The sequence below is a fragment of the Dermacentor variabilis genome, unplaced genomic scaffold, assembly GCF_050947875.1.
Source record: "Dermacentor variabilis isolate Ectoservices unplaced genomic scaffold, ASM5094787v1 scaffold_12, whole genome shotgun sequence".
In the NCBI taxonomy this organism is placed as follows: Eukaryota; Metazoa; Arthropoda; class Arachnida; order Ixodida; family Ixodidae; genus Dermacentor; species Dermacentor variabilis.
Genome location: NW_027460280.1, coordinates 11272065 through 11297087, shown reverse-complemented (window position 1 = coordinate 11297087; position 25023 = coordinate 11272065). Strand labels below are relative to the sequence as shown.

The window sequence follows — 25023 nt, the reverse complement described above, 5'->3', positions numbered from 1 at the left end:
ATTGGTTGGGCGAGCATTGCGTGTTGACACAAAAAATGGAGAACCGAGAACGTCGGCTATATCTCTAGCTATGGCCGCACGGTTGACTTCCAGGATGACAATGACAGTGGCGGGCATTATCCCAATGAACCAACAATATCTGACAGATATACTGATGAAGTCCGAAGATCCAATTCCGGCACGGGACATTAACGAACATTCGCTGGATGTCCAGATAAGGTCCGAGCATCCAAGCCCAATACAGAGTTCTGCGGAAGAACAAGGGATGTCACATTTTGAATTATGAACAACCGCTAAATTTTATTCCGTTGATATCCTACAGATGTCAGATGTCATTACTAGGATAGCCAACAGCGGACATCGCTGGGAGCAGGTATACTTAATTTCTCCAGTCTCACTGAATGTTGTCTCACTGAATGTTGTTCAATGTTGTTATACGACAATATATGTAGCACCACTAGTTCCTTCAGAACTGTGTAGTGACCGTTCCATATTCAGCTTGCAAGTCTCATCGATGTCCTAAAGAGATACACACATCCCATATCCAAATGAAGACGTCCAATAGATCTTGTAGCGATGCCCTAGTCGGCAATGTCTTGAAAATGCATATCACAGACATGATCAGAATGAGGAACCAGTCTGCAAAATCAACTTTTCGGTGAATGTGAGGCAGCCAGTCAGGTGGCTGTGTGTCTACTTCCCAGACAGCACTCTCTCTAAATTTACATACAATTTTAGGTTATGCTACTAAGGATGTCCCAAAGCATTGCACCCAGGCCTTTTTTGGCCCACGCATATGGATATGAATGTTTTCTGATATGTTCAAATTATAACACAAAGCTATAATGTCTTCAGCTCATAAATACACCATACTTCGTGTACTTTTTTATAATATTGACTAAAGCTTTATTAGTTGAATATCCCACATATGACAGGCAGAAGGTCTTGAAGGAAACTGCCTAATGCATTTGCATGCGGCCCTGCACATGTGTTTGTTTGCACACAATGTATCTGCTCTTCCTTGCACACGGAACACATTGCATGCTATGCATAGCATACATTTGTGATATAGAGTTAATGCGTAGCATTCAGTGTATACCACGCATGCTACGAATGTCCGCTGCGAACATTCCACTGCATTATGGTGGAAAGCTGCATTCTGATGAGAATTAATGTCCGCTGCACAGCAACATGCACAGTAAAGTATAGATTCAGAAGCCACCGCCTAAAACTATCATACACCATAACAGCCAAATAATGTCCTATGAACATCAAATATCTAAATGCTGCATCTGATGAACATACCCTGGATGTTTTAAAGGAAAAAAAGTACAAATTTTAACTCCCTATGAACATCTGAATGTACGCGAGCGACGTCTGCAAGACATCCAGTCAAACGTTTTTTTTTTTTTTTTTTTTTTGGCGCAGGACGGTGTCATAGACATTCGTAGTATGTCATCCGGATTTGTAGGAATGTCCACTGGACGTCACAATGTCCGGAGTTGGATCTCCCATGAAAGTTCCTCGGATATCTGTGACCCATTGGGAGATTTTGGATTCAGTTTTACTACCGAGGCAGCATAGGAGGCTTCCACTCTTGTGCTTTATTTGCCACAGGCATGGCGCAATTTTCTGCTAAAATGCAGTTTTTGAGCAGGATGATGCAAACAACTGGCACAATATGGCACAAGAGGTGCAGCTTTTGCTCCACTGAGCTTGCACACCCCAACTGCACACGCCGATATACATGGCATGTACAGATTTGTCTGAAATGTACACGTCATCCCATGTGAGATGTGCATGACAGGTGTGTACGAATTATGAGAGAGGAGCAAAAGGAGGACATTACAGAGTGAAGTAGTTCACTTCTCGGAGGCTCTCACTCTAGAGCCTTGAAGTCTGGCAGGTACCAAAACACTCTCTATGAGGAAGGGATGCTGGGGATTATATAAAAAAAGAATTCATTTATTTTGTATTTAATTAATTTGAATAGTCAGCAAATATTTCAATTCACCTGTAATTAATTTGCCTTAGTGTATTTATGAGAATAAAGCTTTCTTGTTCTACGGTTTCCTTGGCAATATGCAGTTTTTCAAAGCCAAGTGCCAAATGCTGAAAAGGCACTGTAAGAGAAGAGGTGCCAGTAAGTGCTGGATTTTCTGAGGAAAATAAATGCCTTCTTAATTTAAACTAAAATGGTGCCAGAACTAGTCCCTAAAAATAACTACAATTGCCACAAGTAATGATGCAGGTAGAGATGATGTCCCCAGAATGTTCATCATGAAACTGCTGCCAAATTCGATGCATCACTAGCATGGAAAGAGCTCAGCCACCTCCCACTGCAGGATGCCAAGAGTGGCCCAATGCCACCGCAGCTATTTACGGAGAGATCACACAGAGAAATGCAGTATTAAGCATGATCTCCACAGTTGTCAATTTCGTGTCAAAGAGGCCACCTACATTTGCATTTGGCCAGCGTCACAACTGATTTGGTAGCAGCGTTCATGGTAATACCTTTATAAAGATCTTTCAGTCATGAGGCTGTAGGGGCGCCACTACGATCACAGTGACACCACGATGTCGATTTGGTTCAGCTACTACAGCTAGCTTCATTTGAGTGGTGGCCTTTGCATGCAAGGATGGGAATACATATTCCTTTGCCACACAACGTTATGCCAGTTGTTTCTCAACCCAGAGAAGTGGCACCAGTGGGGCCCAAGCAAAACTGCATTAGGTTATAACTGACTGCCTACATACATAAAACACACCAAACTTCTAAAGCACTGTGGGTGTGCAAAAACTGGAGTGCCAATTTCAATGAAATATGACAAAAATGTCCATGAACACATGGTGAATTTTCAGAAACAAAGCTTTTGTCAAAAGGACAGGCTAGTGGGCTAGTTGGTATGGCATTATTTACACAGTAATGCAAAAGGCACACAGACGGTGAAAGAACAAGACAGGACACAGCTCTGTACCCTGTCTGCTTCTTTTGCCGTCTGTGCACCTTTTGCACTGGTGTGTAAATACAGCTTTCTTGGCTGCCATCAGCAGACATGTAGAGCAAATCACAGTGGTACCCAAGCATTTTCCCCCCTCTGCAATTTACCAGAATACTAGGCAGATATGTTGTTACAAGGTATACTATGTGTGCTGAATTATGGGGCCATGACAACAAAAGAACTTCACACAAAACAGGTCAGTGCAACGAGGTAAATAGGCACCACATTTTGAAAGAGTTAAGGTTACACAACAAATGTGAATCGATATGCTGAAATTAAAAGACTAATGTGCACAACAGATGAAAATGCAGTGATCACATGAAGCAAAAGGGCATGGAGAACTACCTTGGAATGATGGGGAGTGCAGGCTCATAGCTTAGAAATGGCAGCACAAATGTAATCCTGGCTGCAACCGCAGGTTATAAAATGAAACGGAGGTCTTGACAATTCTCAGAACCTCAGTAGACATCTCACATAACAGAGCTTGTGCCACTACAGCCTCCCACAATGCTTCTGTTCTGGTTGTTTAGAAGACAGCCTGGGCGACAAACTTGACCTGTGTGCAAGCTCTGTTGTGTGAACATGCAAGAATTATTCAAGAGCATTCAATAGAAGGGGCACTGAAATGAAACATGTCTTACAACGTGGTAACAAACCATTCTTGATCTATACACAATACACTGCTGCATGCAGCAAGGAACTTACAATTTGCACGTTAGATTGCTTGGTATCTCCTACAGTTTTCAAAATACCTGCTTTCTTTCCAGCCTTATGCGATGTCAGCGATGATGTTATAGCAGGTGCAACAGCTCAGAGGTTGGGCAATTTCTTATGATCGCAAGCTCACAGAGGTGCCCACCCTTCCCCATCTTCCAAGAAGTGGTTATTACTGCTAGAATGCATCCCACCAGTCCTGTCCCTCTCAGGTGCCAACCTCAAAACAAGTCCACCACTGAAAGTGGAAAAACAAATAAATGTGCAGGGCACTGTAATCAGTGCCACCTCAGCTGAGGAGAGTGTACAAGTGCAGGCCAGTTGGTGTACCATTGTCAAGGATAAAATAGCGCTAACACAGGAGGAAAAGAGCAAGGCTTACAACTAAACATACAGTGGGAAACCCTCACTTTATCAAACCGTACTTGCACAGTTTGTTGAAGACAAGGTCTTCTTAGCTGACTCCAGATGGATTTGGCGTATCTGGGTATCTTGTAACCACTTTTAGAAAAAACTGGTCGGTTGGGTGACTTGTTGACGTCATATGAACATGAAAATGATATTAATTTGATACGTCTTCATGCCGAGAACATGCAGCAATAGTCAACTAAGGATACAATCGGAAACGAGCTTTGAACAGGGTGGGTTGTGAATGTGCACGTCACCCTCTGTCATGCCAGCGCTACGTGCCATCTAACTGTGCACCTTATGCCAGAGTTTGATAAGGTGCCTCAATCAGTGCATGCCGCAGCGAAAGGGAGGGCACGTGCACCAAGGCATGTGCCCTAAAGTTCAGGATAGAGGACAGCTGGGTTGGAGAAGCACACCTGAGTGCACATGTGTGCCGTTGTCTTTGAGCACATGTGGACGCGAAAGCAGCTTGCTGGCCTTGACGCAGACCTGGCGTAGTGTGGTAACTCAATGTGTGAGGGGTTTGTATAGTAACATCCTGCCGCGTCACAAGAGAGCTGTTGATGCTGAAAAGCTGTCGATGCTCAATAGGCCAATGAGAGTGCCGACGCGCGTGAGGCTCATTTCACCAAAGCATGCACCAGCCAAGCCAAGAAGACGGCCAAAGCTTGCAAGGCCCGTCTCACCTAAATGCACGATTTGTATCGTGGCCACTAGGAGCGGCAGGGCATCGAACAATGTTTGGAGGCCCTGGAGCGGAACAGAGTCGTTCAACACAGACACGTGGTGGACGACACTTCTGAAGAATACAAAGAGCATCTCCTACGTTGCAGGGCAGCCAAGTAGACCCGATCGAGGTCGACATAATTGCTCGTGAAGCATGATATGATTAAGATATGAAATAAGTGAATAATAAACATGAAAAAGAGACAGAATAGTGACATATAATCAACATTTAATCACTGAATCATTTTAACAGCCATGCACGTTGACCTTGTCTTCTTAGCATCAACACTTTGTTGACGCTTTCTTCTTTTCTCTCTTTGGTTCATGTCAGACAGTAGAAGTCACTATTGCAGTGATATGAGCAGGTTATTTTCAGTTGGCCACTTCGACAGAAAGATGAATAATAGAAAACGCAAACATTTTTCATGCATGCTCTTTTTTGCATTTATGCTTGAAAAATGCATAAATTTCCTATCATTCACCCTTTAATTGAAGCAACTGAAAATAATCTGCTGATATCGCTGCAATAGAGACTTCTACACATAACATTAACAAAAAAATTGGCAGTTTCACTCAGAGGGCGAAGCATCGACAGCGACAAAAGGGTATAATCATTGCACCTAGGCTCCTTAGACAGTAATCTAATTATATTCGGGTGCAACAAGTTGGCGCGACACAGCAAGCAAGGCAACTCCTGTTGGGTACAAGACAGAGTACCCTGGCTGCTACCAGGTGTCTCACAACGTTGGTGTGATAAAGAGCATCGCCCATGGCGTTGCAGGCATCACACCTCGATGCTGCACAAGGTGGGACCGATGGGAAGCCGTCGACATTAGTGAGTACCGAGTGCAATATTACATACCATTAGCTTGGCGGTTGCTGCCCGTTCTGCTCAGAGCAATGATTACAGACAGCAGCTCAGCAAGAACACTAGTCTGCTTTTGGTGTGTGTACACAATGCTCATGCCAGTAGAATAAGGCCCAGAATGTTGCCCTGGCACTACCATTTTTTTTTCAGCTCAGTTCAGTTTATTTTTCTTTATGATTACAAACGTTAATGTAAATCACCTGGGCCCTTAGCAATACTGCTAGTTCTGGGTCCATGCAAATGAATACAAAACACCATTGCAACTTAGGTTAACAGGTAATGTGATTTGCAAGTACAGATTCTGCTAACATTGATAACATGATATCAATAAATTTGTTATAGCGTAGGAGAAAAACCAACAATAGCAAAATCTGTTACTATTACAATACAGAAACATCGATCACCAATTGCTTAAGATCATACGAAAACCTTGGACTCTCTTTTGTCCTTTTTGGAAGATTATTCCATATTCTCGTTCCAATGTAGGTTCCAATGTTCCTGCGCCTACTGTACCAGTTGCTAACAGGTGGTACATTAAAATTTCTGTTCAGTTGTGTCCTCATGTGTCTGAGTGGTGTGATGAAAATGGTACTTGGAGGTGTTGTATTGGTATTGAGGCAATTGAGCTTAGCATTGATGGTGCGTCCACCTCACTTGGTCTTTATTGCAGCCAAACACATTCTGTGTCTCTGGAGGCCCCCTAACCTTCCACATGAGCTGCACATGCGCTGGTGAGCAGGACAGCACAACAACCCAAGCGGCGACAGCAGTGCTGACGGCATTTTTATACCTTGAGCATCCGTATAATTGCTATTGTAATTGTAGTACTAATAGTAATGTGAACTGTGTGCCTCGTCTAGCAACCCTGAGTGTGGGACTTTGTGCTTTACCATGTATTCTCTTCTTTGTATCCACCATGCATGCGGCACCACTACCATAATGTGAATAAATACTTGTTACAAACATAACAAATCTGGTGACGAGGATGGGACAGGTCTAGATCAGTATGGAAAGGCAACAAGCAATGCCAGGTTGAACCGCAGCAAGAAGCAACAAGGTGGGGAAATCTGTCCCGCCAGCACTTAATCACATGACTGCCGCCATGGCACAGCTGCTGATTGCAGCACCATTGCACATTGATTCGGCATCAGAATCAGGAGTCAACTACGCTGAACAGCTGGAAGCGATCCTTGAAACAAACAATGTAACATGCAACTCCAAACATGCGTCCATTCCAAGTTCACCACTAAACCCCAAGACGTACGCTCGTCTGCAGAAAATGCTTGCACCAAGGAAGCTGAAGGATGAAACGTACAACACAATTGTCAATTGTCCGAGTCTTGATGCAGCAATTCAGTCCCAAGCCATTGAAGATCTGCAAAACCTTCAAGTTCAAGACCCGGGTGCAAAACAGCGGAGGAGTTACGAACTACCTAGTTTAGCAGAATGCGTTGTTGGGCAAGTTGGTTCATTGTATTTGGAAAGATTGGATGCGCTTTGTAGACGATCACAAGGAAGAAGATAGGACAAGTGCAAACTAACAACTGAGGTTTATTCGAGGGAAACACTTGCATATCAGTTCATGCCAGCGCAGGCGCATCAGGGTATCAGCAGCAGAAAAGAAGAGAAAAAACACAAAATCAGGAAAAACCAATGGCGCGGCTCAGCTAATAATATTTTCTAGGTATTTTCTAGTAGTATAATATTGAGGCATATTACATAAAAAAGAAGCGATAAGCATGCATCAGTGACAGATCGATCATACTTTACAATAAGGAGGCACGTTTCCTAGAAAATATGATTAGCTGAGCCATGCCATTGGTTTTTTCTGATTTCGTGTTTTTTCTCTTCTTTTCTGCTGCTGATACCCTGATGCGCCTGCGCTGGCATGAACTGATATTTAAGTGTTTCCCTCGAATAAACCTCAGTTGTTAGTTTGCGCCTGTCCCGTCTTCTTCCTTGTGATCGTCTACAAAGCGCATCCAATCTTTCAAAAAATTACCTAGTGTATCGTGAGGCTTACAGCGTGTGAAAAGACAAAGACAAAAGGAAGACGTGACACACACAGGCGCTAACTTGCAACAACCTTTATTTCGAGCAAAGGACCCACACATATATACAACTTTTTCGCATACATCATCATACATGTGTGGATCCTTTGCTCGAAATAAAGATTGTTGCAAGATAGCGCCTGTGTGTGTCACGTCTTCCTTTTTCGTCTGTCTTTTTACGCGCTATAAGCCTCACGATGTCATACCAACAAGCCCAAATCACTGCATTACCTGGTGTAACTGCGCAAAATCGCCGACCACTGTGGGTTCAGTGACACACTGGAAAGAAACCTTTGCAACCGTTTCATCATTGAAATGCATGAGGAAGGAGTGCAATGGCTGCTGCTCTTAAAGCCACGGAGTTTCACACTGGAGGATGTGCTTGACACAGCCCACAATGTGAAATTGGTCATTACAATGCCAGTTGTATGCTGAGGACAGGCGACATGCCAGCTGCAACGGCATCAGCCCGCACAAACGTTTTGCAGCAGAAGTGTCAGAATAATTATAAAGCCAGCTGGCCATTGGAAAACAAGCTGCCGTGTATTTGTTGCGGTGAACACCAGAATGCCCACACCAGAACACAATGTGTTTAAAGTACAACAAGCACAGCCATCTAGCAATTCATCGTTTCGGGAGCAAGGCTCAATATGACAAGTTTCAGTCCAACATAGTGTTTGAAGATGAACCAGAGATTTTACCTTTCCACAGTGGGAGAGGCATTGAGCCCCACGTACACTACAACACTCAACTGGGGTGGCGTGGAGCTAAGTCGGCACAGGATTTCTCGTGTGTGTGATTGCCAAGGAGGCATAAAGGCATTGGGCATCCTTGTGGCCACAATTGGAGCCAACAGACAAAATGCTATATTCCTATACTGGGAAACTGCCACTCATGGGAGCAAAGAAGCTGACGGTTAAAAACCAAACAATTCAAATCAAACGTGAGCTTTACATGTCAAGCAATCCTGGTCTATTGCTCTGTGGTCCCGACATCATTCAGCAACTGAACATTCTCAGGTAAAGCAGTGTCACATTTGCACAGCTGGACAACTATGTTCACAAAACAGTGACTAAGCTAAAGAGTGAATTCAGTGACTTGTTCCAATCTGAGACTGGCCTTATAAGGGACCTCCAGCACACATTAACTTGAGGAAGGACATAAACCCAAAGATGTTCAAAGCCATTGCTATATGTAGGAAGGTGGCTGCAAAGTTGGACAGGCTGTATGAAAAGAATTCTGTCAGCTGTCACTCACAGTGAGTGGGCCAGACCAGTTGTCCCTGTACACAAGAGTGATGGTAGTAGTTTGATGTTGTGTGTGGATTTCAATGTCTCTTTGAACTCTGCATGCGAGATAGATCAGTACCCATCGGCTAAAGTGGAAGGCATATTTACTGCTCTAAAGGATGGCTATTGGTTTAAGCAACTTTACTTAAATGGACCCTGAAACGATTTTGATGATTTTGTACAATCATACTGAGTCATTAATTTATGCATCTAAGTGCTCCGCGTAAAGCGTGTAATTTATTATCATGTTTTAAAAATGTACATTGCTGCCGATCGCAGCACACTGCTCTGCGTAATCTTCAGCCGCCCCTACCCATATGACGTAAATCACCCAAATGACATCAGTAGGGCGAGCTACCCAATTGGCTGTCCAGGGTGCGTCATGGATAATTTTCCCACCTTTATGGTGAACAAATGATGTCCACAATAGTTGGAATGTTAGTTATATTGTTTCTATAAAAAGAAAGTAACAGAAAGAGAATCCACAAGAAGAATTTCTCACTACACTTAAGCATTTCTGGCATACAGCAAGCGTCGTCTGCTTGTGTTAAAACGTGCTCCATTTTGACGAGAGCTCCGCAGTCAGAGTTGGTCTCAGTCTTATCACGAGCACCATAATTTGACTTTACTGTGTTGTGGGCTGCAAACATAGCGAGTGGCAATATGCCAAGCTACAACATCGTGACGAGCGGACAGGCTGCAGCACATCGAACTGCCGCTATCAGATCGGCACAAGGTTTGCGCGTTTGCGGCCGTCACTTTACACCGGAGGATTACTACTGCAATAGCGTCTCACGAGTCCGGTATTCGGGTACACGCAAGCGCAAGGGGACAGGGCCTGGGTGTGTGACTGTGCCGTTCAACGGGATGAGCAGAAGCACAAATGTGAATGGTCTGCATGGTGCAGCCACCTGGTGGCACAGAGCTCAACCACACACAGTAGCAGTAACGAAATGTATTCTTCTTTGCTGCTGGTGTAAATTTTTCGCAGGAGTGTAATCATTAACACATTCTTTTTGTAAATGTTTAAAATGTTGTACACTTGGTTAGAGCAATATTAGCACTTTGTTTGGCTGGTTAAGCTCTGCGCCAACTGGTGGCTGGACCGTGCAGACCGATCAGGCCGCTCACGTACGTCTATGCTAAAGTTCTTTCATCTGTTTGAGTTTATGCCTCCACTGTTCCGTCGAAATGCCCAGCTCGTCTGTGGTTACCAGAATACCAGACACGTCCGGTGCTGCAACAGAATGCTCGCAACGCACGCTGCTTCGATAGCTCTCACTGGGGGTCGACTGCCAAGCAGCTGGCGGAGAGCTTGGAGAAGCTTCATGTGCTCGCTCCTAGAGAACCGGAAGTCAACGACATGACGTGCCATCATGACGCAGAACCAGTGAAGGCGGAGCTTAACCCCGATCACTCAGCGAACGAGTTGAGGAGAAAATGCACGACTATGGAGGAGGGTAACTTGCAATCGTCCGTAGCTCTCTTAATATGAGACGTTTCACACAAATTGTGGTGCGAATGATTAACTTTAGCTGTACCCTTTGTGTGGCGCTCTTTGGCCATACCTGGCCCTTGCGCCAAACAAAAACCCCACATTCATTCTGTACCCTTTGCATCTACAAAATTTGTCTGAACCGTTTCAGGGGCCCTTTAAGGGAGGCATATTGTCATTTGCCCCTGGATGAATAGTAAAAGAAGGCAGTAGTGCAAAAGAACCATTTTCACACAACCGTTTGCTATATGGCACAGTGTCGCCTCCTGCACTCTTTAAAAGAAAAATGGGGACAAAGCGCAAGGACATGCCAGGCTTACACAAGTGTTTCTGGAAGATATTTGGTGACCAGCGAATTCCGGGAATGTGTTTTTGGTGAAGGAGTGAACTACCTGGGGCATTGAATAGACCGGGAAAGCCCATGTGAAAAGAAAATCGGTGCCATCATGAGGAGACCCATGCCAAAAAAACATCCAGGAACTTTGTTCATTCTTCTGCCATTCTTGGTCCTGTTACCAGAGTTTCGTACCAATATGTCCAACATACTTTCCCCATAATCGCAAAGCCTTTAGTGCCATTCAAAAAGACAGGGACGTGACAGAGACACAGGACAGTGCTGCGAGCAAGATCTTAGATTCCGACCGCCACAGTGACATGGTAACTTTTGTGTCCCATGACAACAGTGCAGGGAAGAGCTGCTTTGAACAATAAAGGAGATGTCGGGATTTCCGTAAGCTCCTGACATTCTGTGCCTCTGTCACATCCCTGTCTTTTTGAATTGCACTAAAGGCTTTGCCATTATGAGTAAACCGTACTAACTAGCCCAAGAATCAGCCTTGTTACACTTTCCCCATTACACGACCTTTAAGCAAGGATTCAAAATGGAGGTGGGGCAAAGAAGAAAGGAATCAATTCAGAACAGTCAAGTAATTGCTAGAAAGTTTGAATCTCCTGGCGCACTAAGACCCAAAGAAAAAGTCATTTTGAAATGTGACTCATCACCAGCAGGAGTCGGAGCCATACTCTCCCACATCATTGATTGGGTGGAATGGCCAACTGCCTTTCGTTCTAGGACACAGTCGGAGAACTACTGTCAACTTGAACGTGAAGCCTTGTCACTTGTTTTTGCGGTCCCCAAGTTGAGAGGCTACTTGTTAGGAAGATATTTTACACCCAACCAGCAGCTAGAACCTGCCCTTCTGACGCCGCCATGGCAAATGTGCTCGCAACTGGTCAACTCACGACTTCAACCAAGGCGCATGAATCCCCGTTGCCACCCTGAGCACAGACAGCATTATGCAAACTGACATGTGGAGAGCCTTGCTCACTCCAAATCCTGTCACATTTACACAGATGCGGCTTTTCACACCACACCCGACAGCACACGAAGCGCAGTTGGGCTTCACCGCATTGACTTGGAATCAAACTGCACCCAGGAATATGAGTTTGGTGACCAAGGACGCCTTGACGCCTGAACTACTAGCTATCCACCATGCCCTGAATTGTGCCCTTGAGAAAGCCCCAGACATCACTGCACAGATCAATATCTACATGGACAGCCAGGTGGTGGTGCATGTGTTACATGGACCTCTCAATGACCTGATTAGCACAATAATTGCAGAGCCCAGCAGATGGTTGTGCACGGCTCATGGCGTTGATACATATGTGGCATGAGTCCCCGGCCACTGTGGTGTACTGGGCAATGAAGCGATGCACACCGCTGCGAGCAAGATCTTAGCTTCCAACCGCCGCAGTGGCATGGTAACTTTCGTGCCCCATGGCAGCAATGCAGTGGACAGCTGCTTTGAACAATAAAGGAGATGTTGGGATTTCCACAAGCTGCTGACATGCTGCACACCAAAGGATGACCCACTGCCCACAGGCCTGCCTAGAGCTTTTCAAGTGCAAGTACACAAGGCCCGTACTGGCGTGGCACTAACTCCGGACACACTGGCATACTGGCGTGCACATAGAAAAAAAAAAGAATTATTAGAAGATGCTGTGGCTTACTTCTGCATGACGTCTGCACGAACAGTTTGACACCTATTATGAGACTGCTCAAAGTTTGAGGCCCTCCGGCAAAAGCACCGAGGCCAAGTGGCTAACTATGAAGAATGGACCCGTCCGTTGACTGGCAGCATTCTGCGAACTCTCTACATCTTTGCAGTGGAGTCCGAATTGTGTAGAGCAGAGCACCTCTCAACAGCTGACCCACTCCTTTCCCCCGTATTCCTTCAGGCCAATAAGCCATCCATGAACTTGATGAACATTCTGAAAACTGATCATGAGCCACTGGTTGGATTGTGTAAAGCAGTGCTTCTCAAATAAGGGTCCATGAAAACATTCCTGGAATATGCAAAGCCCTCGCACAGACGTGTGAGCTCACCACGAATTGCACCCGCATCGAACTCAAGAGTAGAGAGTACGTTCCGTCACACATTTCTCAGTGCTACGCAAGGTAGTGCATGCCACCATGCTAATCAAAGGGGGAGCTGTATCATCGTTGCTACTGCAACTACAAAGACACCATACCGAATGGCCATACGGCACTCGGCACATATAAAGAACCTTTCCCCTTGGTAGCGTTGACAATGTCCGTGTTGACAATCTTGCATCTGGCGTGATGCATGTTAGGTGCCATCACAATGTCGAAGCTACGAGTACCCACCGAAGTACCCATCCTATCAAGACAAAGACCTCGACTGCTTCGAAGTTAAGAAACAGAATCTGGAGTCACAGAAACTGGATAACCAAAGCAGTTTTTTTTTTTTTCAGTTGTTCGATTTGTTGTGGTTGTTATGCTCACTTGTTCTAGCTACATTATGTTTCTTCTTACTCCCCTCATTCAATACTTCAGTTGGAGCCGGTGACGTATGTGTATAAATAAATAAATAAAAACTAACACCACATCGTTAGCCGGTTTAAAAAAAGGCCGTCGATTAACCTTGCTTTATTTGTCGATTGGCAACAACACGTCTACTAGTCTCCCGCATGCTGCAATTGTGACATTCAGCACCTTAGGAGGTGCAGAACTGTAAAATTATTTAATTGACCATCTTGCTGCATTAGTGCATTATGTATTATCGGTACCTATGTCGTGTGTCGTTATCAACATGCCTGCAGACGCTTTTATTTCATGTTGCCACATTCGACCCAAGCCATCGTTGTCGATTTTACTGTATGAAATTTCTTTTCGTTCTGCCTGGCGAACTCTTCAGAGGCAGTAAAAGCAGGCTACATCATTAGCTATCACGTAGCCGAACAGATGAAGCCTCACACCATCTGCGAGGTGCTAATAATGCCTTGCACAAAGGAAGTTCATGCGCAAGTGCAGAAATGGGCGCCTGAATTGCCAGTGTCCAAAGCACTACTCCAGAGCTTCTATCTTTAGAAACATACGGCCCTTTATGCCATGGCAATATAACTTCCCCCAAAGGAAAGCAATTGCGTATTGTCAATTTTAATGCTCGCAGTGTGGTAAACAAAACAGATTCCCTAAAAATTCAGTTGCTACAGCATGACCCACACTTTGCGATCATAACAGAAATCTGGCTGTGTAACAAGATAACAAATGAGCTACTAGTATGTCCTCCCCATTATGTAGTGTTTCGTAAGGATCGAATGCACAGAGCCGGGGGTGTAGCCATTCTAGTAAAAGACCAGTGCGAAGCAAGACTTATTGACGAAAATTCCCAATTTGGAGTGCTTATGTGTCAGATTATAAAGTTGGGACCATTGCTTTGTGCTGTACGGATGTTGCAGACCACCTGACGCTACACCACATTACTTGGTTAGACTACAAGAACACGCGACTGCTTATGAAAATAAATTTTTTTTGTTCAGCGATTTGAATCTGCTTGGTATCAATTAGGAACTCTTAGAGGTAAACAAAAAGTCTCATGTAATTGTTAACATTATTTTTGACATTATGCTGACAGATGGTCTAATTCAAGTGGTTAATAAACCCACTGATGTACAAGAGTCATCATATTCTATATTAGACCTTGTATTTTTAAATCACGCATTTTCTAAGAATATCATGTCAATTGAAGATGGTCTATCAGACTATTTATTACCTTGTTGTGGTTTCTTTGCCTATTGCTAAGCCTACAGCTGTTAAGACTGCTAAAACCACGTCCTTTGAAGATTACTCCAGAGCAAATGATGCTAGCGTGGTTGACTACATGGAATCTTGTTTTATGGATTGCACAGATAGCGATGGTGATGTGTGCACACTGTGGTAAACTGTTATTGAAATGTGCAGGCATTGCATTAACACATTCGCATCTACTAAAACTAAGAAAGTCAACAAGAGCAGGCCTTGGATAACGCACAGTATAATTCAACTAAAGCAAAAAATAAGATGAATGAAGAAAAAACACCCAAGTAAGAGACTTATCACTCAACTACAAAACAAACAGATGTGTGCTGTACATGACTCACAACATTTCTACTTTAATACAGTGTTGCCAAACTTTATAAAGAATGCACCGGCTAAGTTTCGGGATACCTAGGTGGTACAAAGAAGCCTGTTACTAAAATCTCCATTGGTAACCATTGTTAAAGACTTGAGTGCAATTGAACAACACTTTAAAAACTATTTTCACAGTGTATTTTTCTGTGCAAGTTCAGGTTGAGCTCTGAATTCTACAGTGTTGCAACCGCATGAGGCAAATTTCATGTCTTCTCATGGAGCTGTGTGTATGCTAATAAATTTAACAACCAAGACATCTCCTGGCCCGGACAACCTTCCAGACATCTTCCTTAGGCGCTAAGCTGAAAGTGTTGCCAAGTTTTTAGTTGTACTAGTTAGAGTTTTTTTGTGATGTACAAGAATGCCTAAAGATTGCAAGACAACATGAGTTTCCGTTTTTGAGAAAGGCGATCGCTTATTGCTGGAGAATTATCGTGCCATATCATTAACATCACCATGCTGCAAGCTTTTCAAACACATTATAGCAACTCGCGTTAATGAATTCATAGAAGAAAATTAAGTACTAACAAGTTGTCAACATGGCTTCAGAAAAGGCTGTTCTGCTGTCACACAATTATTTACACTAATTGATACATTTGCAAATACCTTAACGGTAAAATTGATGCTCTCTTTTTGGACTTGAGCAAAGCGTTTGATAGGTTCATTCATAAAAAACTAATTATAAAATTAAGAAACATTAATCTTCTAAATATCATAACTTCTTGGATTGCACAATATCTGGCTAACAGTGAACAATATGTTTCAGTCGATAGGAACGATTCGGGCTATTTAACGGTTACGTCAGGTGTTCCCCAGGGCAGTGCCCTGGAGCCACTGCTGTTTTTTTTATATACAGTGAACTCTCACTTGAGTGAACTTCAAGGGACCGAAAGAAATAGTTCACTTAACTGAAAGTTCACTAAACTGAATATTCACTAGACCAACATAAGACATGGCATACAGAGTCAAAAGTTTGAAGTGCAATTCATGGAGCAAAAGACATGGCATCCATAGTGTTAGAAATGTGTGAAATGGAATTTGTACATATCAACAAGTACAAGGTTCATAACAGTTATAATGCTGCCTTTCTCACTTAAAAAAAAATCTGTAATCGTCTTCTGCACGTGTACTTTTAAAGCACAGGAAGTAACAAAACTGTCTAAATAGTCAATGTTTTTGTACACTTCTTCTGGCACAGCTTGCTGTTGAGACACAAAGTCTCTCAACTTTCCAATGTACTCTACAACCTCAGCTAGAGTTATAGGGCTTGAAACTGGCTCGGCGATGTTACTTTGTTCATGGCCTCCGAGATTACATGCTTGCTTGTTCTGTGCTGGCAATCTCACAGGCCATGTCTCATTGCCGTTCGTTTTCCGCGCCGCCGCTTTGCCCCAGGGGCGCTGTAGCGCCAGTGACGTTACATTGCCGATCGTAAAAATAAGGTAAAAATAACCTTTGGTCCTCTGAGCGAGTTCGTTAAATTGAAATATTGACTCTTCCGAAATTCGTTTAAGTGAAACATTTTTGCATAGAATCTATAAGAAAACTGCCGGGGATTTTAAAAAGTTCGTTATTCTGAAATATTCGGTAAACCGACGTTCGTACAACTGAGAGTTTCCTGTATAATGACACTGTTACTGTTATCACGCCTGGAACACAAATAAGATTGTTCGCAGATGACTGTGTTGTATTTCGTGCAATTGCTTGTTGGAAGGTCAGAGAGAACTAGATTTATGCTTGAATAAGATGTTGATGTGGTGCAAAGAATGGGGCATGGCTGCCAACACAGACAAGACTGTTTGCCTTGGCATAACACATGAAAAACAGATCCACTGGAGTACGCAAACAAAATGGGGTCACTAAAGCAAGTTGACAGTTATAAGTACCTTGGCGTAACATTCACTAACAACCTTTCTTGAAACCTACGCATTGACAACATATGTTCTTGTGCTTTCCGCAAACTAGGTTTCCTGCGACACAAACTTAGAAATTCTCCTTCCAACGTTAAGCTACTCAGTTACCTAACTTTATTTAGCCAAAACTAGAATATGCTTGCATTACATGGGACCTGCATACTAAACTCAACATTAACAAACTTGATCCAGAGAAAGTGTGTACGTGTTATTTATCCTAAGTGCAAATGTTCCGACTCCCCGTCAGAATTAATGCTGGCTAACAACATTTCCTCTCTAGAACTAAGAAGACACAAATACCACCTAGACTTTCTACATCATCTAGTCAACCACAAATTAGCCCTCGACCCTTCACCATCCACCCTGTGCACCAGACCTGCACGGCAACATCACCCCGATTCAATAACACCTTATTAGCCAGGACAGACACGTGTAAATTTTCATTCTTTCGGTGCACCATTTCCGAATGGAATTTCCTTTCCGGACCATATCTACCACATCATTTGTGACTGCATTTCTGATTGTGTGCACGTGTAGGCATGCAGACGTAGTTTTCTGATGGTCTTTTTTCTTTCGTAATAATCTTGTGTACCCATCCAGCAAGGGCCACATTGTGTTCATCTGGAACGAGCACGTGAGAAAATTGGGAAAAATAACATGACACGGCTCCACGAAGAGTGAGAGAAGTGGTATCTGATGTGCAAAGTCAGATAAGCGAAAAACTGAAATCCGATGGGAAGTTTTCTCTTGCCATGAATGAGAGCTGCGACGTGTCTCACAGACCACAGCTTGTCATGTCTGTGTGTTCTGTGGATAACTTGGTCATCGCCCAAGGGTTGTTTTTATGCAAAGAGCTAAAAACAACAGCAAAAGTTCCAAGACTTCTTAAATACTATTACCAGTTTTTTTGTCCTGCATGACTTGGTTTGGATGTGGGAATCGTGCACTGATGGTGCCGGTGCAATGGTTGGCAGATTTGCTAGGCCTTGTCAGGCAAGGGAGCAGTTCCATCGTATTTAAACATTGCATGCTTCGCAGGGAGTCTTTGGCATCAAAGGAGCTGAGCCATGAGCTAGCTAGCATGATGCAGCATGTTGTCGAAGTTTTGAACAGCATCAAAGCAAGGCCCAAGGCCAGTCGCCTTTTCAAAATGCTTTGCAAATAAATGGGTGCAGAACACCAGCACCAGCTCCTACACATGGAGGTGTGTTGGGTGCTGTACAGAAAAGTGCTGGTCAAGATTTTTGAGCTCCAAGAGGAAGTGATAATTTTTCTAGCAGAAGACAAGCGGCTGTAAAAGCCTTTCAAAGACCTTTCACTCCTCGCTAAGCTTGCCTAGCTGTGTGACATGTTTGAGCAGCTCAATCACCTGAACTTCAGTATGCAAGGGGTTGAAAGTAATGTTGTGTCGTCTAGTGACAAAGTGAGGGGCTTCTGTAGGAAAATTCAAGGCTGGCTGAGTCAGGTGGGAAGAAATTATTATTCTCTGTTTAGGGTGCTCAGTGATTTTGCAACATCTGCAACAGTATCTGTAGCTGACAAAGAGACAATAATGACACATTTGGGCACACCCAAAAGTCACCTAATGAGTTACTTCCCGGAGTGTGCACCAGACACATGGCTTGTGGCCCCTTTCCAGGCAGGTGTACAACTTGCTTCACTTATGAAGGCGTTGATTTTGAAAATGATGGAGCCTCTAGAAAATGCTGTTGTGAAAGCAAAGTTTGCCACCGTGGACATTGAAGCAGTTTGGTCGGAGACAGCAGAGATTTTCCCTCTGCTCTATGAGAAGGTTGGGATAACATTTTTAGCACCAGTGGATGAGAACTGAGGGAAGACGATGACAGCAGAATGTGCTGTACTGTCTCCCTTCTATCCTCGTCTGCTGATGCTAACAATGAAATCTAAGTACCAACATGCCCAAAATACACCAATGCTGCAAGACTGTTGTTACCATTTTTGACAACATGTGCATGCGAACATGCATTCTTAAGACTTGCTTATTTGAAAAGCAATTATCACAACTGGCTGAACGTCAGTGCAAACATGCACCTATGTCTAAGTGCAATCATGCCACAAATTGACGAGTTAGCAAGGCCTAGCCGTCAGAGAGGGCCTTTTGGTGCATTACTTGTGCATATCAATAAATGGGGTCCATTACATGTTTGTGAATACCTGCATTATTTGCTGCAGTATTGTACATGATGTGTTGCCTGTGCAATTAATAAACAGTGTTCATTTCACATTGCAAGTACTTCCATTACTTGTCGCAACATTACCTATCAGCTACTGCAGCAGCAACACAGAACACTTGTGAACAGTGTTCTGGGCAACCTGTATGCTTGTGAAAAACAATGGGACGTCATTCACTAGAGTGGAATTCCAAGACATTGCACATAGCATTCAACACGCTCGCACGACGCCTTACAAGCCAGAGTCAAATGGTTTGGCTGAAAGAGCTGTGCGCTCCGTGAAAGAGCGGCTAAAGTGTATGACAGCCGGACCACAAGATAGACCAGGTGGCTGCACCTCCACTGCGGAACACAATTACGACAAAGGACAATCCCCAGAAGAGCTTTTGCTGTCGTTCACAACCAAGCTAGATTTTGCCATGAGTGCACCAGAAGTACAGACATCAGAGAAGTGGCTACCAAGTGCCCGAGCGAGTTTTCTGTAGGAACTTTGGAACTGACGAATGTTGGGTACCAGAAGAGGTTGTTGAACTGGAAGGAAACCAGCCAGTGAAGGTGAAAACTGGGAAAGGGGTATTCAGGTGCCATCTTGACAAGTTAAACCGGAGGCAGACTGCAGATCTAGTAAGCTGCTCAGTAGAGTAAAATGCAGACCCACCACAGGAATTCCTTCCCGACTGGCAGTTGGAGGAACCAGTGCAGAATGCAGCAGAAGCAGTACCAGCACGCCACAGACAATCGACCACAGAGGTTTCACTGATATCTGAATCGTTTGAACGTCAAGGGGAAGTTTTGTGTAAGCATTGGGGGGATGTACTGCCAGTGATAGCATGAACTATGTGCCTCAATCTTGAGAGTGGGACTTGGCACATTTCACCATGTATTCTCTTCATTGTATCCACTATGTGTACAGCTCTGCCACTGTACTGTGAATAAATACTTTGTTTACAAAAGTAACACTAAAAAAAGAAAAAAAGTTGTGCAAAAAGGCTTGATGAACCCGTGCGTTACTGTTTGCCAATGCAAGGGTTTTCCACTGTATGCTTAGTTGCAAGCTGGTGCTCCCAATGTATCACCTTCCTCTCCTCTCTGTGCTATCTATTTCACTAATTTATCTTAAACAGTTGAGGGAAAATGGGTTTATTTCTGCATTCATAATAGGTACTTTTCAAAAATTCAGGGGAGGGGGGAATATATTCCCTGAAAAGCTTCACACTCAGTCAGCTTAGGTTTCAAAGTGTTTCAGGGCCCCATTGAACACATCAAAAGATGAAAGCTCTGACATTTGTGCAAATACTTCCAAGTGGGGGCAAGCCATGTAAATATGATGTCTGACAACAGCTCCTGAAATTGTATAGATGTTTTGTGACACTACAAAGCCCATGAAGTATGGCCGAAGAAGCATCATGCTTCACAGTGTGCACTGGTTTACAGGAGTCCTGCAATTATGCAGCAACAGTTTTCTGAGAGCACCTCACAAGATGCTGGTGAGCAGGCAGTCTTCTTTGTGAAGAATGCGACTTCTATTCATCAGGCTTGTGCTCCATGTATGATGGTGGTGGCAAGATTTGTGCAGCATCTTTCACTGCTTCCTCATAAGTGGGCGGCATGTCCTCGACAATCGTCGTGCTGGTCTGATAGAAGCCACTGCCATAGGGAACAGCTGGAGATGTCCCTAGAAGAGATGACCATCAAAGCAGTGTTTTTCACAACAGGAAACTTGCTCAGTTTTACATACTCGTTCTTCCTGGGGGGGTGAAGGGGCTAAGCCATGAAATACTCCGCTTACAGGCAGCACAATTCTGCTGCTTGAAGAGCTTGTTACATCACAATGTGCAATTACGTAACTAATAAAATTGTATTATTTATTCTTTACCTAATAATTAATTTCACATGTTGCAGTTAGAGAATTGAGGCTGGTAAGTGAACAATGTAGTAATGTGGGGATTTGTCATTCTGGGACCTTAAGTAGCACTACAGAATGATAGACATAAGGACAACACATGCTGCTAACACACAACTGATTATTTTGAGAGACACACATTTTTATATAAACTTCTTGCGCATGTCATCGTGAGGCACATGACCATTCAAGAAAACCAGTTCCTTTACAGATAGTGACAGCAATATTTCCAATATCAGCTGCTAACTCATGTGTTCGCTACTCTTCCGACTCTGCCCACAACACTGGACTGATGAAACATAAGCTTGCACCCATGCTTGTGACAATGAATCACAAGCCAACAAAAATGGTACGGAATAGATAAACACTTCACACATTCAAGAAACATTTTTTTTTTTTTTTGCACTGTTACTTGTGAGTGGCATTTGGGTTGGTCATCTTGCATAGCCTCGCCAGCTCATTTGCCGCTGAAAAGGCAACCTATACAGCTGAGTGCTTTTTTTTTCTTCCTTCTTTTTTCCAAGTTGTGCAATAGCTTATAAATGTCAGGAACCATAGCAACTTTCTTTCCTGCTGAATTTGGGAGCGTCTTACTTTTGGATTAAGACTTAAGAATTCTCTCAGCTACGGAAACCAACATATTTTTAGGTTGCCCAGCCTCAGACAGACAGGCAAGAACTCTGTTGGCTGAGTATTTTTGATCAGCACAGGTTGTTTTGAAAACAAAGGCTGATGATTGCTCACTCGTCCAGTTCGGAATATAAGGAAGGATAGCAGAGCAGTGGCTTGCCAGCATGAGACTTCCAATAAACATGGTGGTTGGTAAGGTTCTAACTTGGGTCCAGAAACTGCAGCTTTCCTTCTACAGGAAGCTCAAGTGTCACTTGTAATGGACACTGTTCAGCAATGTTAAGAACATGAGTAGCTAGGGTGGCGGTACAATCACTAAAAAATAAAGTTGTCAATGTAGCTAAATACTGTATTTAAATTTGTTCCTTCTGGCCTAACAGAAAGCGTGCTGTCTAATAGAGTCAAACATGAATCACTGAGAACACGTGCAATGCACAACTCAATGCACACACGAGCCAGAGAGCAGCTAACATGCAAGTCAATCGAAGCAGCTGATATTCAAAATGTAGCAGACAAGTTCATGAGCAGTGCTATAAAGCAACTAGCTTGCTTGAATGGTCATGTACGTGTGCCATCTTTGACATGATGTCATGCCCTGGTTGACATGCACAAGAGGCGCACATAAAAATAAGCACGTCTCGAAATAAACAGTTGGACGACTGACAGCCTTTGATCCAGAACGGTGATGTACCGCAGTGCTGGCACTGTGCAGTGTCGCCACTTTCCGCTGTTTGTGCGTGCATCATGCTGTGCTAAGAGTGGTTCACTTCAAGTCGGTATGGCCAGGACCAAACTACGGAAGCAGTTTCCTTCAATGTACTTGCTTATCCTATATTTCAGGTCTGCTGTATAGTTGACGAACTCATAGGCTGTGTTAGGCCTAATGAAGCTGCGTTGAACGAGATTGACACCTCCCCAAACTCGATGTGGAGTGTGGACAGCTGGCAAGGGCTGGAAGTCGTTCATTTCAACTTGGGAAGCACGTTTTCACTCAATTTGAACATTAATAAATACATACACAAGTGCAGCTGCTGTGACATTCCCATTGTTGGTATGATGTTCTCACTCGGCAGCCGATCGCATGGCGATCAGCACACAGTTTTTGTCAGCATCGTTGGCACGAAAGCCTGTCATACTATGATGAGTCACTGTTGTTGGTCACGTCTTCATCATACTCATATGATAATATAGGTCTGCTACTGACACAGTCTGTCAACTACAGTTGGCCAAACGTTGGCACCGCGATGTGATGTAAACTTCTTATCGACATCGGTGTCGTGCCGGCATATATTGTGACATACCGAACGTCAAACAAATATTGTTTTAAACAGCTGAAATTTCTACCGAAACACAGAACAAATACCACATCATCAGCACTGCACCGATAATACACGAGTTCGTGTCCTCGTTGACTATGCTGCAGGCTGCCTCCGCTAATGCATACACGTGTCATCTCATGGTGGTGCTCATCGATAGGGTACAGTGCATGTGCACTTGGAACATGCAATAGGCGGATTGTCATGCCTTTCTATAGCACCTTAGACAATATTTCTTCAAATAAATAAAACCTGCAGGGACCTTCAATGAGCGACTTCATGTAGCACAGCTTGAGCCAGTCACTTCAATAGAACCTTGTTTATAAGTTTTTGAAAAGAACGAGAGAAAAACAAACTGGGAAAACATACGATCCAAAGTTCCAGTAGAATTTTGCAGATTCAACTGCACTTCACACCTATGCAACGCAATGCGATGTCCCAAGTGTTGCAACATGGGACGCTGATGTGCACTGAGCTGGTAAGGCCCGAGCGGCCCAAGATGCCCACTGTTATTTTACTATTATGCGGTGGTTTCAGGCGGAAATGGAAAACCAAAACCAAGTCGAGCTGGTATGCGGCACCGGAATATGATGCGCCAAAGCAAAACATGGTGCTCACTTTGTGCACCAGGTAATGGCAGCGCATTTGAATTTTGCCTATTAAAGGTGTGAAGTGCTCTTCCAACAGCACTGCACCACATGCACTGTGAAATAGTGAAGATGTTTATTGCAATTGGGTTGGCGGCAATAGCTGTGACTGTGACATGCGAAAACCCGCAAGGAAATTTGCTGGAAGAGGAAACTGAGTGCATGCCAGCATTTTCACATGACACGGGCGGGCAAGCCTCGACCTCGTTTGCCTCGCATGGCTTTTTTGTTCACGAGATCTAGCGGCCGGGAAACGTATCATATGACTGCGGTTTGCCGATGTACTGAACGTTGGTGTCTAAAGATTGCATTTTCCAGGAACGTATTAACTGGTAAACATTAAGCGTAACTGCACTGGCTCATTTTTTATGTTCTCAATTCCGAAAGCTGGCGCCGGAAAATCATACAAAATGGCATCGTATTAACAAGGTTCTACAGTAAACTCCATTTCATACATAACAGGCAACGCTACGAAGATACTACTTTCACATTTGTACATCACATATGAAAGAAAGATATGTGTCAAGTCATTAGACGGAATATTTTTATGTCATGAATTATGGCATATATAGGAGGCATCACAGACCTATTCATTACTTTGCAGTAACACTAGTGAGCACACCACTTGGGCTCACAACCGAATGCATCGCTCACTTAAAGCACAAAGGTGCACAAACACCACGTCACATACATCTACAAATTGTAGTCACCATATGTGAAGTAGTTATTTTCTAGAAGGCATCAAAGGTCAAAAACAACTGTACTGTGAGGCTTGCATGAGTGCAGTACTATTTGCGTATGTATGTTTGCCCGGCCATAGCTGGCTCTGTTCAGCACTTTATGGGTGTTGCAATGCACTTGATCCTCTCTTGCCAGTTGTGTGCGTACGTATTTCACACACAGGAATTCTGGCTCCTTCAGCCATGGTGCACCCTGTGCTCCTCTGGTGGTGGCATCCACACATGACAGAAGAAAATGATGCAGTGCCAATCAGCAGTGTGGCTGGAGCTACTTGCAATTCTACAACTGCAATTAAAAAATTAGAATACAGCCCAACCCAGATATATTTCACTCAAAAGGAATCACAAAATATTTTTATGTGTAGATAATTGAAATATAAAGAATTAGGTATGCCGATCCCACGCACTGTGGGAATCGATGTAAGCATAACTTTCTGTGCTGTTTGCGTTGATTGACAATTACTAGCGGTAATGTTAATGGCGAATGTTTAATTTTTTCAACGTTTAGTCCAACACGAGAGTGATGAATTGATGTTAAATGTTACCTTGCGTGCACCACTGCTGTTTGTCTGCGTAGTACACAGAACACACAGGGAGAGGTGTTCGCTTGAAGCGTTGTGCACCATACTTCACAACCTCTGAGAGGGTTGAG

The 25023-nt window shown here is 43.7% G+C and overlaps 1 protein-coding gene across 7 annotated transcripts in view; it reads right to left on the bottom strand.

Moving 5' to 3' along the window:
• Positions 1-286: 286 nt before the first annotated feature.
• Positions 287-25023, bottom strand: part of LOC142565897 (uncharacterized) — a 77528-nt gene continuing 52791 nt past the window's right edge. For 3 of the 7 annotated variants that reach the window (XM_075676482.1, XM_075676481.1, XM_075676483.1), the window contains exon 6: positions 14878-20810. In XM_075676482.1, the coding sequence (XP_075532597.1) occupies positions 20659-20810 (152 nt within the window). In that variant the 3' untranslated portion in view covers positions 14878-20658. Of the gene's footprint in view, positions 2124-14877; positions 20811-25023 lie in introns of those variants that run through there. The other 4 variants (XR_012824903.1, XR_012824905.1, XM_075676484.1 and 1 more) reach the window with 3 other exon arrangements.